The sequence below is a fragment of the Harpia harpyja genome, chromosome 1 (genome assembly GCF_026419915.1).
Source record: "Harpia harpyja isolate bHarHar1 chromosome 1, bHarHar1 primary haplotype, whole genome shotgun sequence".
Classification (NCBI taxonomy): domain Eukaryota; kingdom Metazoa; phylum Chordata; class Aves; order Accipitriformes; family Accipitridae; genus Harpia; species Harpia harpyja.
In genome coordinates, this window is record NC_068940.1 from 101,942,142 (window position 1) to 101,957,034 (window position 14,893).

At 45.1% G+C, this 14,893-nt stretch overlaps 1 protein-coding gene across 2 annotated transcripts in view; it reads left to right on the forward strand.

The window, feature by feature from the left end:
• The first annotated feature begins 4,663 nt into the window (after nucleotides 1-4,663).
• RHEB (Ras homolog, mTORC1 binding) overlaps nucleotides 4,664-14,893 on the forward strand; it is a 43,795-nt gene continuing 33,565 nt past the window's right edge. The window contains exon 1 of one of the 2 annotated variants that reach the window (XM_052807241.1): nucleotides 4,664-5,017. In XM_052807241.1, the coding sequence (XP_052663201.1) occupies nucleotides 4,966-5,017 (52 nt within the window). In that variant the 5' untranslated portion in view covers nucleotides 4,664-4,965. The remainder of the gene's footprint in view (nucleotides 5,018-14,893) is intronic. The other variant, XM_052807230.1, reaches the window with a different exon arrangement.

Below are 14,893 nucleotides of genomic sequence, written 5' to 3' on the forward strand. Positions count from 1 at the left end.
ACATTTTCCTGTTTTACTTCTGGAATCCTTCTAGTTAGAAGGTCTGAGATCTTTAAGTCCCCCCCCCCCCCCCCCCCCCGACAGTATTTGCTGTTTGCTAGGAACTGAACTACAACTGTTGCATATCCGAGACCTATTCATCATCTTTTTACTAAGGAATATTATTCTGCTGGGAAAGTTTGGGTAACACAGAAAGAACCAGCCTCACTTTCTGAGGCCTGAGCTCTTGTCCTCACAGCAGACAAGAGGAATCTGACTGAAGTGGTTCCAAGACTACGCATTGCTTTGAGAACACTCCTTGCCATCTTTGGAGAGAGCATAGGGTAAGTTGGAGTCTTTCAGTTTTGTTCCAACTGGAAGTGAAACGACATGCGCTTAATGCTGTCACACAGCAGGCTGATGAACCGTTCGTACTGAGCTCTCCAGTCACTTTTAGAAGTAACCAGTTTACTTCCAAAGCTTTTATGAACTTTCACCCCTTATGCTCCCATATTGAACGCTTATTAGGGGCAATTTCCAGAGGAAAGCGTCATTCTGAATAATTTAATACTACCCTTGTACCCACATAATGCATTTATGCAAAAAGAATGTTCTGCAGACGCTGCTCTTTACTCTTAACTTCAGGTCTTAATTTAAATGTGGTTTTGAAAGTCACTTTCTTAGTACCCATTTGTTCCATGATGATGGCAGTCAGACCTGTTCCCACTGAAGTGAATGGGAACAGGAGGTGACCTACACTTGTACATCAAACCCATTCTTTCAGAAAAGAAGTATCTATAGAGCGCATCCCTGCCAGCTGCATACCTGGACCTGTATGGCATAAGCCTGTGAGGTCAGTAGCCCCTGTGAACTGAATTAGTTCCTTAATTTGCTTCTACTAACATTTTGCCAGTGTTTCTATCTGAATATTGCAAAGTACGATCGTTGTGAAAATGCAGGAGGGAGTAGGAACAAGTGTAAGGTTGAACTGAACGTACTTTGTAACCTCTGTGGGCAGCAAAGTCTATGCTGTACATGTGGAAGCATGCCCACTGCAAACACTGGACACACTTCAAAAAAACTCCTCGGGAAGGTCCTGATTTGCCAAAGGACAGAGCAGGTAATTATACTGGTAATTGCTGTTACAGGAATTGTAATGAATGTGCAAGTCAGAGCTGTTCTGTATTTGGAATCTGAGGAGCAGAGTGTTCATGGGTTTGTATGTACTGTATTACCATAAAAATACTTAACTGTTGAGTTACGTTTACTACATGAAATTTATCATGGTTTTTCCTCCATCGCAGATATATGCAACAAAAGACAGACACGTTCCATTTTTGCAGCCTCCCTCAATGTCTGTTCCTGATCTCGCTGCACACACATACTCTATTGGTGCTTGCAGTTCTCCTGTCTGGTATTTTCTCTTTCAGAACCTAGGCTGCACCTGATGTGCTGCATTCATTGACCATGTCTGTTGTTAACTCATTTACAATAAAATTAATGTAATTTATCATCTGAACTGATACAAAGGCTACATTTGATTTGAAGGAGTATCTGGTGAAGCGAGACATAAAGCAGGCCTGGAGTACAGCCAGTGCATAGGTGCATGGTGTACGTCACTTGTCCCAAAGTCCTCTGAACTCCTTTGTAGTTCACAGCACAACTTGCAAACACTGTAGAAATGAAGAAGCTGGAGTAGGACCAGGGAATGCACAGGCAAAGCCCTAATCCCTAGTGCTACTGTTGCTACGGAACACTGCACTGTGAAATCACAACCCGAACGTTACACTTAAGATTGTTGGAGCGGGAGAGAACTTCAGCAAAGGGCCACAGTGTGTGAAGCTGTTCAGCCCCAAATATATAAATGGCAGGAGTTCCAGTTTAATGCAGAATGCCCTGATTAGATTTTCACAGCTGAAGGTGTGCTCTCCCTCTGCACCAGAGCACTCCAGAAGCATTAAACTTCACCTGGGCAGAAATGCAATGACAGCCTTACTGCAATCCAGATCCTCTCACCTCTGCTTAAGCTGCTACCGCTTGAGTAGCAGTATCCCAGAGTGCTCTCGAAAGCCACTCGGCAGTATCACCAAGTCCTAGAGTGTGGAGAAATGTCAAAGTTCCCTGAAAGCTCTGTATTTGTCTGTATTTTGAGTGTCCCAGTCAAGATAAAATGAAGCACTTATGTGATCCTGATGGAATGAGGATTATTAGCCAATTCCTTCCAAAGAACAAGTGGAAGAAAAGAAAGTCATAGTTTTTTCTGCAAGTTTAAAAAACACCTGTGCCCAGGCAGGATGAGTTCTGTGTTCCTGCTGCAACACAGACTGAGCAAGCTTGGAGGGTATCCTAAAGTGGGACAACTCTATTGCAGTTAGAGGCAGTAAATAAAGCAGCTGAAGGGGGGGAGCAGAAACCCTGCAGTAGTGAGCTCTCCTAAATGAGTACAGAGTGACGGAGTGCAGGTTAACGGAAACAAGATAAATAGAGAAGGGTCCAAAAGGTGAGTGGGTTAAGAAAAAGGGAGTACGGGAACAGAACTGATCAAGAGAAATGGGGTATCAAGGAGGGAGCAAAACCAGAAATGCTCACAAATGAAAAAATAGTGATGCTTGCCACTCTGAGTATGTGGAAGGGTACAAATATATTTTCTGAAAATGCAGATTAGGTTTCAGCAGAGTGAAAAGCACAGTGCCTGAATACAACAGGCAAGTCATAAGAACTGTAAGGATATGGAAGTTGAAAGCACCAACTACCACAAACTTCACCTGTTTCCAAATCTACTGATGTCATTGGAAGGTAACTCTTAACTCAGTTCTTTCAGTCCTCTGGCTCAGTAAATAGCCCAGATTTTGGACCATGGCATGGTTCCAGAGGGAGTGAGTGCGGAGATGACAGCACTGCTGCAGAGCTACACAAGGGATGGTCCTGCAGGATTATGGCTGCTGCAATCCTCCCATCTTTTAAGAAGACTTAGGTCTTTTAAAACACGCAAAGCAAAAAGGGATACAGTGATCTACATCAGGCAGGACTGCCCCTCCACACCTCTTGGCGAGCTTTCAACAATATCTGTTCACAAAAGCAGGATTTCCACACGCTACTCTTTCTGCAGGCCCACCAAATCCGTCCGTGTGGCAGGATCGCACCAATCCCTGCGGTGTGGTACTCCAGAGCTGTGGTGAAGTGGGTATCTGTACTGTAGTGAGTGGAAGAGCTGGACATGGAGAAGGAGCATGCGGAATGATATCCACTGCAGCCATCACTGACAAAGTACACCCCCCACACACACCTTTTCGCATGAAATAACTATCCTTTTGTCCTGTACCTATTTGCTAAAGGCCATAATACCTATTGTTTCACAGCTTACCAGTACTTAGCCTTCAAGATCCTATAATCCAAAAGACGAAGGGTATCATCAGACCAAAAATGCAGATACCTCCTTAAAGCTTGTCTGCTTCTTCAGAAGCAAACTGCTTTAGTGTATAGCTTTCTTTTGCTTTTGTTCCCTGCCCTCTTACCAGGCTAGATGAATGCTAGCACATGGGAATGAATGGTTCAGATCAGGGAGAAGACAACCCATCTCCCTTAACATCATCAAGCTGTTGGGTGGGTTTAGTTGTACCAATGAGTTGTACATAATTGCATGTTAGGTATCGGTGTATCCCCCAAAAAGACAAGATGCACATAGAAAACCCTATTTCTATTTCCAAGCAACGTCCACTTATCAAGAAAATGTGGAATGGGTAAATATTACCAAACCTGTGTTCAAACTAAGTAGCAGTAGAGAGGAAAAAAGACAGGTTTACTGTTTATGTCTTTCTCCCTTAAATTCTGCATCCACTAAGTGCCGAAGTCACCACTAGCACATGCAGCACTCGCTTTTTTCAAAGTGGGAAACCCGCCACCGCTTGGATCTCATAGTTAACGACTTTTTTTCCACACACACCCCTCTTCCCTTACAGGCAACTGCCAGCACTTCATAGCCGCTCAGATCCGGCGTTTCCCCAGAAGTTATCTGCGTGCAAAGGCAGCACCTAGACGATTTGAAATAAACCTCGCAGCCCGGCGCAGTGACCCTTTTCGGGACAGGCGGCCCAGCGGCCGTGTCCTTGGAGCCTCGGGCTCTAAGGACTGCGAGCGCGGCCCGGGGCCCACCGCCCTGACAGGGCAAGCCGGCCGCCGCCAACTGCCTGCAGCGCTCCGGGACACGGAGCGACGCAGGAGCAGCGCCGGATCCGACTGACCGGCTCGTCCTGCAGCCGCCTTCCCTGTGAGGGGGCCGCCGTGGGCGGGAGGGCGCCCGGCTGTCCCCTCAGGAGCGCGGCGGCCGTTGGAGCCCGCGAGCGGACAACGGACCGATGAGGCGGCCGCGCGCACGCGCCGCTGCCAGGCTCCCTCCGCCCAATCCCCGTCCCCCCTCGCCCTCGCTCGTCAGCCCCGCCCCCTCTCTTTGAACGCCGTCTAGTTACCGCAGCCGCCGCTCTCGGCCAATCGCCGCCCGCGCTGCCGCGGCACCGCCCAATCGGCGGTGCGGCGGGTGAAGGGGGGTGTGTGGTAGTGAGGGGGGGGTGGGGGGAAGGCATGACGCAGCGAGTTTTTCCCCTCGCGGCGCCTGGCGCCGGCTCTCGGCGGCGGCGAGGTCGCCGTTCCGGCCTGTGACGCTGTGACGCACAGGTACGTGAGGGGCCGGCGAGCCCGGCGGTCACGTGGGGCGGGCGCTGCCGTTGCTGCTGCTGCTGGTGCCGCCGCTGCCAGGCGCCGCGGGTCCCGTGCGGTCGGCCCGCCGCTCCGCCGCCCCTCCTCCTCCTCCTCCTCCTCCTCCTCCTCCTCCTCCTCCTCCTCTCCCCCCCCCCCCCCCGCCGCATGTCGCTGGCGGCGCGCCCCGCTCCCCGTCAGCCGACCGCCGACCGCCGCCTCCTCCTCCTCCACCGCCGCGACCGCTGCCGCCGCCGCCGCCCTTGATGTGGTTCGGGGCCGGGCGGGGAGAAGATGCCGCCGTCCAAGTCCCGCAAGATCGCGATCCTGGGCTACCGGAGCGTGGGTGAGCGCGGGGCGCCGCCGTGAGGCGAAGGGGGGGGGAGGAGGTGGTAGCGGCGGGCCGTTGGGGCGGAGGTGCGGGCGGGCCGTCCCGGGCTCCGCAGCGCCCCCCCCCCCCGCCCACCGGGGAGCGTGGCCCGGTCCGGCGGCCACGGCCGCATCGCCCTCCCCCGCGGCAGCAGGTGCAGCGGCGGGGAGGGCCGGGCCGACCCGCTTCCCGCCGCCGGGAGCGCGCAGCCGCGGCGGGCGGGCCCCGCCATGGCGGCGCCGCAGAGCGCTGCGGGCCCGGGGCTGCGGGAGCGGGGCCGCCGCGCCCTTGAGGGGAAGTTTTCCCCGCCCCGCTGCCGCGCTCCCGGACGGGCCTTCCCTAACGGACACCGGGAAACCGGGGCGGGGGGGGGGGGGGGGTGGCGGCGAGGAGGGTCCTGCCCCCGGGCGAGGCGGGGGGGAGGGGATGCCGGTGCGCTGGTGGCTCTCCCCGAGGTGCCAGTCGTCCCCCCCGGCTGCTGCTCCCGGGGAACGGGGGGTCACGCCAGGCCCGTGGGACCGGTGAGGGATGCGGTGCAGGACCGGGAGCGCTCCGGTCCCGCTGGCTCAGGGAAGCTGGGATCAAACTGCCTCCAAACGCGGCCCTGCGCAGGATTTAGAGCCAGTTTTGAGATGCCGAGGGGAAACCGGGTTGATTTGTTCCCATTTCTGGCCTTTTTTTTTTTTTTTCTTTGCATCAGCAGCGTAGCGAAGCCGACTGCCGACCGGTTGTACTCATTAAGGCCGTGTGGTTGTACTGACTCTGTGGTGTCCCCAGCACGGGATGGTGTTGCTCAGCAGCACGGTGCTGCTGGTACAGTCCAGCACGGACTAAACCTATGTGGAGGAACTTCCTGGAAGCGTCCGGCACAAGTCTATAGTAGCTGATAGGGTTTTTGTTCTGTAACTGCTCACACCTGTAATCCTTTCTCCTCCTACATTCACCATCTTTGATGGAAAATAGTTTCAGATGTTTCGATGTTTGGGCTCCTAAAGCAGAGGGGAATAAGCCATACTACAGCTATCCTAATCGATCAAACTTAAAAGCATAGATCAATGTTGAAGATAATGTGTGGTTGGAAAAAAAAAAAAAGATGTTACAGAGAGATACTATGCTGATATAAGAGGGGTTTTTACATGAAAGTAGCGGCTAAATCAGTAATCTGTCTTCTGTTATGCACTTAGCAGAAAGAACCCTTAAAAAAAAAGCTTTTTTAAAGATAAAAAAAATGCTAAGGGGAGCTGTTTCTTAGATTTTGTATGTAACTGCAGCCTGACTTTGAGATGGGGTGGTGTAAAAATTATGATGAATTTGTCTAGTTCTTGAAAGGAACAGCGAGGAGTAGATTGGTCAGTTCGTATAGTATATTTGACATCGCTTGTTGCAGTCGGTTTCATTGTCTGTCTTGTGTGTTATGTTTTCTCTTTTGTCTCGGAGCACTGGTGAAAACGAGCAATGGGCAGTATAAGTGGGAAGGAAGAATGCTTGAAATTCTGTCCTTTAGAAGTCTCTGGGGCTGGGTGTGCTCTTGAGCTTTGGTCTTTTGTCTGTTGACAGTGACAAGCAGCAGTCAAAAAATCAGATGATAGCAGGGTATATCCTCGATTGAGGAAAAATAGAAGAAATAGTATAGTATTGTTGATCTGGCTGGTGATGTTTTGAGCAATAGTACTCATACGGAAAGGATGTGCAAAAAGCTAACGTCTATTAAGACCTACTGCTGAACTTCTTCAACTAAAGTTTCCCTGAGTAGTGCAGTATTAGGCTTGATGGGACAAGGTCGGCTTTATTAGGACAGCTACAAGTTGTATGAACGTAGAATTAAGAGGGGGGAAGAATTCTGGTTTACTGTAGTTTTCCTTTTATTGTCTTTGACAATTTTGTGTTACCTCTTAAGTAAAAATCTTGCATGTTAAAACTGCAAAGTTACTCTTCTTAAATATGGGAGCATTAAATTTCTAGGCAAATACTTATGTAAAGTTCAAAGCTCTTAGAAAAACAAGGAAGTTAAACTGAGATTTAGGTCGGGTCCTCCGTTTATCCAAGTATGCCTCCTAAAGTCTAGGAGGATAGTGACTTAGTTTGGCTTCAGAGAAGCTTTTGAGTAAGTCTTGCTTTGTATTACGATGGCAAGAATGTTACTTGAACCCCCTGGGTAAGAAGGGATCTAATCTCTTCTTAGGACAAGCTTTTGGGTGGTAGGAAATGAAGAGCATTTCTTCTGGGGAAAATGCAACCTTTGAATAGAGCTAACGTTCATTAAGGCAGGGAATAATGCCAAAATCTGAAGGGCTTTAAGAAAATGCTTTCTAAATTTCCTTTTATAATTAGGGAGCTACATTGCTTTGCCATTAACATTAATCTCAACCCTGGAATGAGGGGGGCTAACTCTGGTAAGTTGGAAAATGTTTATAGTTTTATAGGTTAGCATAAATGCTTAGGTGACCTGCTCTGTGAAGTTGCGAGCTCTCCTTGGAATTTGTGGGGTGTTTGAGATGAAGCTAATTAGAAAATGGTGAGCTTTTTTTTTCTGTGTCTCTTTCAGTTATGTGTTGAAATAACCAGGTTTTGATGACATATTTCAAGCAGTGAGCCGTTTCCTACAGTTGATGATTCAACAATTTTGTATATCTTTCAGGTTATGAGTGTGTATAGTAATGGGCAAGCATGTCCTCCACAGGCATTTGTGAAACAGAATCTGAATCTTGTACCGGCTTCACCCTAAGCCCTTGTTTCTTTTACTAATGTTAAATTTTATTCTTATCCCAGTGCTATTGTCAGATAAACTAGAGGTTGGGAGTGGTATTCTGATATAATAGTTCTCGGAATAGAAAATTCAGGAGTCTGCTTGTTTGAATACACTCCCTCTGTCTTTCAACACCACCATCAACCCTTTCATATGTGAAACTAGTGTTCTTTGCAGATGGGAGAGATCACGGTGGAAGCCTCATGAATTCCCAGGCAGACACGCTTTCTGAGATGCAGACAGAGTATTTGCCAGGAACTTCGGGACTTGTTTTTTGGTGAGGAAGGCCAACTATGTGTGGGTATAGCATACAGGTTGTGGCATGACGCTAGACAAAAATCACACAAGAATGTCTCCTTTGGGTTTTGCTCAGGCTTAAATCAGTTGTAAGAAAGTTAAATTCCATTATGTAAGTGTGCTTGCCTCAGTGAGGTTCTGAGTAGAAATCAGATGGATTTCATCCCAAAATCTGATAGTTTCACAATGGGAGGAACTCGACGTTGATTATTGTTGTTTGATAAGTGACCAGAGCAGACCAGCTACTTGAGATTTGATTCTGGGAAAAAACTGTGTTATGCATGATAAAGCATAACATTTTTCAAAGTTACTGCCTTCACTAAAAAGAATCTTCATACTTGTATTTTGGTCATAATTTAATATATCCCAGATATAATTGGAAATAATGGATTTGCATGGAAATAAATCAAGCAAGACTAAGATTTTCTGAATCGCTTCAGAATAACAGCCACTCTAAAAAGCAGCATGTAGTTGTCCAGAGTGCTTTATGCTCAGTTTGGTTCTTTTTTGTTTATAGAAGAAATATGTAAATTCAGACCACAGATGCCTGTGTGAAAGAAGAGGCTTCTTAGATCATCTTGTAAAGTACCTTATTACTGGGATTCTTGGTATTCTATTGAACTGATGGATTTAAGATAAGCAGGGAGGTGTTGTTTGGGTCAGCTGCTTCAGTCATAGGTCACGATCGCAGCCTGATTTGGTTTTTTTGCTGTTTATATAGCTCAGGCTGCTGTTATTACAGATACATGTGCAGAAACTGGAATTCTGTTTCTGAATTTTACATGTTTGGACTGGTGATCTGAAAATGCTCTCCTGGTCAGTTTATTGCTCTGAGGGGAAAATCCAGTTAAGTTAGTGGTGACTTAGCTATTTTCTTCCCCAGCTAAATAAGTCAACTCTTTTGTGTAGGTGGAGAGCAGTCCATACTGCAGGCAGAAGTAGTCGTGGTCTGTGACTGCAGTATGCAGGTAGCAAAAAAACTGTAACAGAACAAAATTATCTGCCAATGTTAGATTTATATGGAAAGGCTTCCAGGTGGCTGTATTAAGCCAAAAAGCACTTCTCCCCCCTCCACCTTGCCTGAAAGCAAGAAAGGCAGAAAAAGCAGTACCTTTAATATGTACTTGTAAATAGTAAGAATAATTGTTAGGACAAAATGTAGTTACTGGTTTTGAAAACTTGAGTTGTTTGAATATTAGGAGGTTTGTATTGTAAAATGGAGTTAAGGCTTTGCTTTTTGCTTCTGAAAGATGGCATCTGTTCGCACAGCAGTATACCGCCCTGAGGAGGTATCCCTTTGATATTGGATGGAGGGAAGTGGTAATTTTAGCAGGCAATAAATTGCCCGTGTAAATGTCAGGAGAGAAGGAATGGAGAAATTACTGCTGTTGTGTGCTGCAGTTTGGTTTACAGAATTGGTTGTGTCTACAGCATTGGAAAGCCTGAGATTTTACAGGAAAATTGAGAGGTTCAGGATCCAGCTGATACCTAAGGTTAAAATTCTGCCGAGTCCCTAATAAGTGCCAAGATTATTTTCATAGCGCTTCCCTCGTTAGGACTGCATGCGCTCTGCCGGGGTGCAGCAGTGCTGCTAAAAGGAAAGGTTGCAGCTACCAGGGGACTGAAATGAGGCTGGAAATGCCAGCTTTAATTGCATTTCGGTGTGAGTGACTACGCTGTTCAACAGTGAAAGTTGCTACAGCGCATTTGATAGCAGTAGCTGGAAGCGCTAGAGGCAGCATGTTCAGCTGTAATATCAAGCCACAGTAGGGTTATTTGAGGACACCGTTCCAGGATTAACTCTTAAATTGCCTACTCTGATCTCTTAATGGTAACACTTGCAGGTTTTGCTTGTATATGTGAGTGTTTTGGTATTTGATTACTCAACTTAGAGTTAACGTCGATGGGAGAAACCAAATGAAATGTAGATCCTGTAATTTATAAGCTATATAAAGTTGAAGCTCTTCATTTAGATACACTACACTGCCTTAAGTGTAGGTTCTGGGTAAACCAACCACCTCTGCGGTACACGCTGCTGTGGAAACTTAGAATAACCACGCGTTGGGGATTAGAAGAGCAGGCTAAAATGTGATAAACTACCGATTACTATTAACTTCCTGTAGCTCTCCCGAAGGTGAAATTCAAGGGCGTATTTTAAGAACTGCTCAACTTAATTGTGTATTCAATCCAAATCGAAACAGCTTCTCTGTGGGATGTTCATAATGCACTCAAGCTCTGCAAGTCCTGCATGAGTCTAAATTGCTTGGTGTCATCTCAAATTATCCTAAATTGGAAGCTGCAAACATGAAGCACGGTATGTAAAAACACAAAGCTGCCCTTGTCAGTCATGGGTCTGTCTCCTTAAGGACTTGAGAGGCTTCCCTTTGTTTTCCAAGGCCTATATTTGAAGTGAACAGCAAATTTGTTGTGAATTTGGTAATGTGAGAAACTAAAATGTGCTTCCTGAATTTTGGGGGTTGGTTGTTGCTTAAAATTTCTCTCTTCCAATCCTGGTCAGGACATTTGCTCTCCTATATGGTTCTTGCACACTGATGGCAGCTATCTTGCAAATGAGGGTATATGGGTTGGGGAAAAAGGGAAGAATGTGGAGAAAGTTTGTTATATGTTGCCTAGCAGACCTCTTAACAAGATTTACAATCATTAAGTTTACCAAAAACATGAATGTGGGCCGTTAAAGATTGTATTTCCTTCTTGAGAAATACCAAGTACAGTGGATGCTGAATTGTTTTTTTGGGGGAAAAGGTGCTTGTATTGAGCTTGTAACAAGGGAGTAAACTGAGGCAGTTTTTGAACAAAGTGCTGAAACAGGCTTTCAGGTGCAGCGTATCTCAAGAGAAGTCCCTGCCACTTTGTTTTTAATTGCCATGTAATGAAGGCAGATGCAAATAAACTATGTAGGGTGGGGCTTCCCTTGGCACAAGCTGAGCTAATCCTGCACCATGGCTGGAAGTTCCACCTTCCTGCCCCCACCCAGGTGCTGGCACTGGCATGCTGGAAGCCTGGTCACCAGCTCAGGGAATTGATTTCTTTGAAAAGTAAAGCAACCAGAAGGAAAAGTTTTCATGTCATTCAGCTGGTTGGCTCTGTGAGTACAACCTGGACAGAGGGAACAGGAGCTGTTCTGGGGGAGGGTGCAGCAGGCTCGTTGTGGCTGGGCAGACTTGACTTCAGTCAGATGTATTATGAAACCACATCTGTAAGTATTTTCCTTCACCACTCCAGATAAGTGTGAATGCTTTTTTGTAAACTTTCAACGGTGGGCCTTTTGAACCGGAGTAGTTCTCTTGATGGAAAAAAGATAGCCTTGTAAAGGTCGTGAAATGTGCATTAGGGAACCATGAAGAAATCAAGTTTTTCAAGATTCTTGTTTAAATAACCTTCTAATCTAATCATTTCATGCAGAATCGAGGAAAAGTAAGATGTTTGACCTGGGGTAAATCTAAACCTTGTTCTGAAGTCTTCAAATTCAGATGATGCTTCAAGTGAGGTGATCTGGAATTTTCTGGAAATGCTTGGTAGTAAAGATGCTGCAGTGGATCAAAGCCAAAGCTCCAGACTACGATCACAGAATCATAGAATCATTTAGGTTGGAAAAGACCTTTAAGATCACAGAGTCCAACCGTAAACCTAACACTGCCAAGTCTACCATTAAACCATGTCCCTAAGTGCCACCTCTGCATGCCTTTTAAATACCTCCAGGGATGGTGACTCAACCATTTCCCTGGGCAGCCTGTTCCAATGCTTGACAACCCTTCTGGTGAAGAAATTTTTCCTAATACCTAATCTAAACCTCCCCTGGCACAACTTGAGGCCATTTCCTCTTGTCCTCTCTCTTGTTACTTGGGAGAAGAGACCGACACCTGCCTCGCTACAACCTGTACAGCGAAGTGCAAGGCATTCAGAATCAGTGATTGCCTCCCTACTTGGAAAACCAGTGGAAAACAAATCTAAATGTTCTGTTGCTTTTCAGAGTAATCTTCAGTGTTTGCTAAGATACCCTACAAAATACCTGTTTCCTGCAAATACTGGTTGACTCCTCAACCTGGGTGACTCCTACTTTAGTTGTAAGCATTTATCAACACTGTTGCAGCATTGAGATGAGTCACAACTACTTAATCTGTTTAGATGCACTGGTTCTTCCTCAGTTTACCATATGCACTTTGATCACTGTACGTGCAAATTTTAAGTACAGTTGTATGAAGGATGTGGGATCAGACAGTGGTGAAAAAGGTAGTGGTATGAACAGATGATACCAGTTCTCATAGTGCAAGATTTTGGATTATCAAGCATGATGTGCTGGTCGAGTTGAAGATAGGACAAGCAAAAAATAGCTTGAGCCTTGGGGGCTCCTGCAAAAGGGAGGTCTACTTGGAATTTCTTATGGGACTTCTTACGTGAATTAGAGAACTTGCAACTAGAACATGAGGAGGAAATTTATAGGAGTTTAATTTGGATGAAATCTTTAAGAGTTTGTGAATAATGGCCAAAGGTTAATCTTTTGAGGCATAAGACTAAGGAACAAAAGACCCTAATGTGTGACGCTCAGAAGGCTTGTTCAGAAAAGTTGTGGTGCTTCTATATTAAGTAGATAAGAACTGAAGAAATCACAATTCCCTGATAGATTATGCTTTAAACAGTAAAGTTTCCTTTCAGCTCTCTTTTTTTAGTATTACACTGAAGTCTTAAAGAATGAGGAGTTAATACTTCTGGAATGGTTACCAGTATTCTTAGGTATTTTAGATTACAGGAACCAGAACAGCATGCATGACAAATGTTAGCTAGTTATTTGTATTCTGTGGAGTATTGAGTTAAATGAATTTTAATTTGGAAAAAGAGGGAATACATAAGTGGTCTTCAGTGTGTGGGTGTGAACATGTGCAAGTGTAATACAAAATTATGATATGAAAGTGTCTCTTGACAACATTGTCTCCTGAGTTAGTGGGGTACATCTGTCTAGCTTCAACAACTTGTCAGATTGTATTGCCAAAACTTCATTCAATATGTATGACCTCCTTTAAAGGTACTCTTGCTATATGCAAAAAAGCTGGGATGCATAATATGTAGGAAAACTCCCATTAAATCTGTCCTACAAACTGTCAAAACAATCAAGCACTTGACATTAAGGCAGTAAAGTGTATTTTGCTTTAAGGCTTGGTCCTCCATTAATAACAGATTTTTGGTGTTCTAAAATCTGTTTCAAAATTAGCATTTTTAATTAGAACTGGAAGTTTCTGCTTTGAAGTATGCATACAAACAAGCACCGTGTTTCATAGTTTGCTGCAGTACCTTCTTCATTTCTTTCTTAGAAATGTCTGTTTCTAATACATGTTCTGCTTCATCTGTATGGTTTGACACTGGTGAATAAATTCTGAAGAAAGGTGTTAGTTGTGCTGTTTTAACTTTTTTTTCATGTTTGGAGAAAAAGGTTGTCAAAATTCTTGATAAACCTTTTGTGGTTACTAAACTGAAGTCTAAAAATTCTTTAAATGTGAGGTAATTCAAGTTTTACTGAACAGTAGAGCTAGGAAGAACAAGAAGGTGTCTGAATGTTTCAAAATCATGTTCTTTATACAGAGTGTATCAAGGAGTCTTAGGACACCTAAACCATTTTTCTGCTTGTTCTTCCTCAACTGCAAAATACCTTTTATCCCTAAGTGTGATGGTAGGAGAGAAGAAGAGTTAAAGTGAAACTTCCAGAACTGTTTCAATGACTAGCTTGTTGAAATTTCTTCTGGGCGAGTCTCTTGGATAGTGTTCTAAGCCTAGCATTGGGTTGTCCTTTTGTCACAACCAACTGGTATGAACAAGTGTAAGTTAATGATAGTACAGAAAAATAAGATTATGTCTTCTCTCTTTGCATTTCCAGGCAAAAAGATCGTGATCTTAAAAAGCCATTATCTCGTATACAATTTGTAGCTAATGATGAGACTGTAGGATATACATTTCTTTTTTTTGAAGATGGTCATATGAACATGCCGTTATTTTGACATCCAGCTGCTTATGTAGGCATGGGCTGTACATCCCAAAGGTTGAAAGGGTTCAAAGGTGGAGGTTGGTAAGGAGAAAAAGGGGTATATGGACCCGAGTTTTAAGGGCAGCTTATTGTGGGGAAAGTTGGTCCATACCTGTCCAGTTCTTACAGCATGGAAGTGTGGAAACCAAAAATGAAGTTACGGGTTATTTCCTAAATAGCCAAGCTATGGAAGTAGGCAACTTCTGAAAATCTTTGCTGTACCTATGGTAAATCTTGGCCCTTGACCTATTTGCCTGTGATAGTTAATATTTTATCCATTTCTGCCAAGTAGATGTGATGTACTTAGTTTCTTAGATACTGTTTAAAATAGACTTGAATTTAAGATTAGCTGGATGAATTTACGGTTTAACTGGATAATAGCAGAGTAAAAATTACTATTCCACTTTGAGAATTTTATTTGCGTTGATATTCAGACACTTGTACAGCAGACAAATACAACGTACTGCTCTGTCTCTTGAAGGCTGTTGGCCTGAAGTTAGGTTGCCTTAAACTGTAGCTTGATACTCAACTCCTTGTCCTAGTTGCATGGTTGTGCTAGTGGAGTGCTGGGAAGTGAAGAGTCCAGCTTCTGTTGGCAAGTGCTTCCTCAGGTGCTGGAGCTGGACTGGCTGGAAGACACTTCACTTGTGAAAGACAGTCTAAATGAAAAAATAGTTTAATGTCAGATTGCAAGTGTCATCCGTGGCTACCTCCCTGAGCTATTTTCACCTGGTTGGGGAAGGGCAGGGTGGGGGTGTTGGGGTTTTTTTTTTTT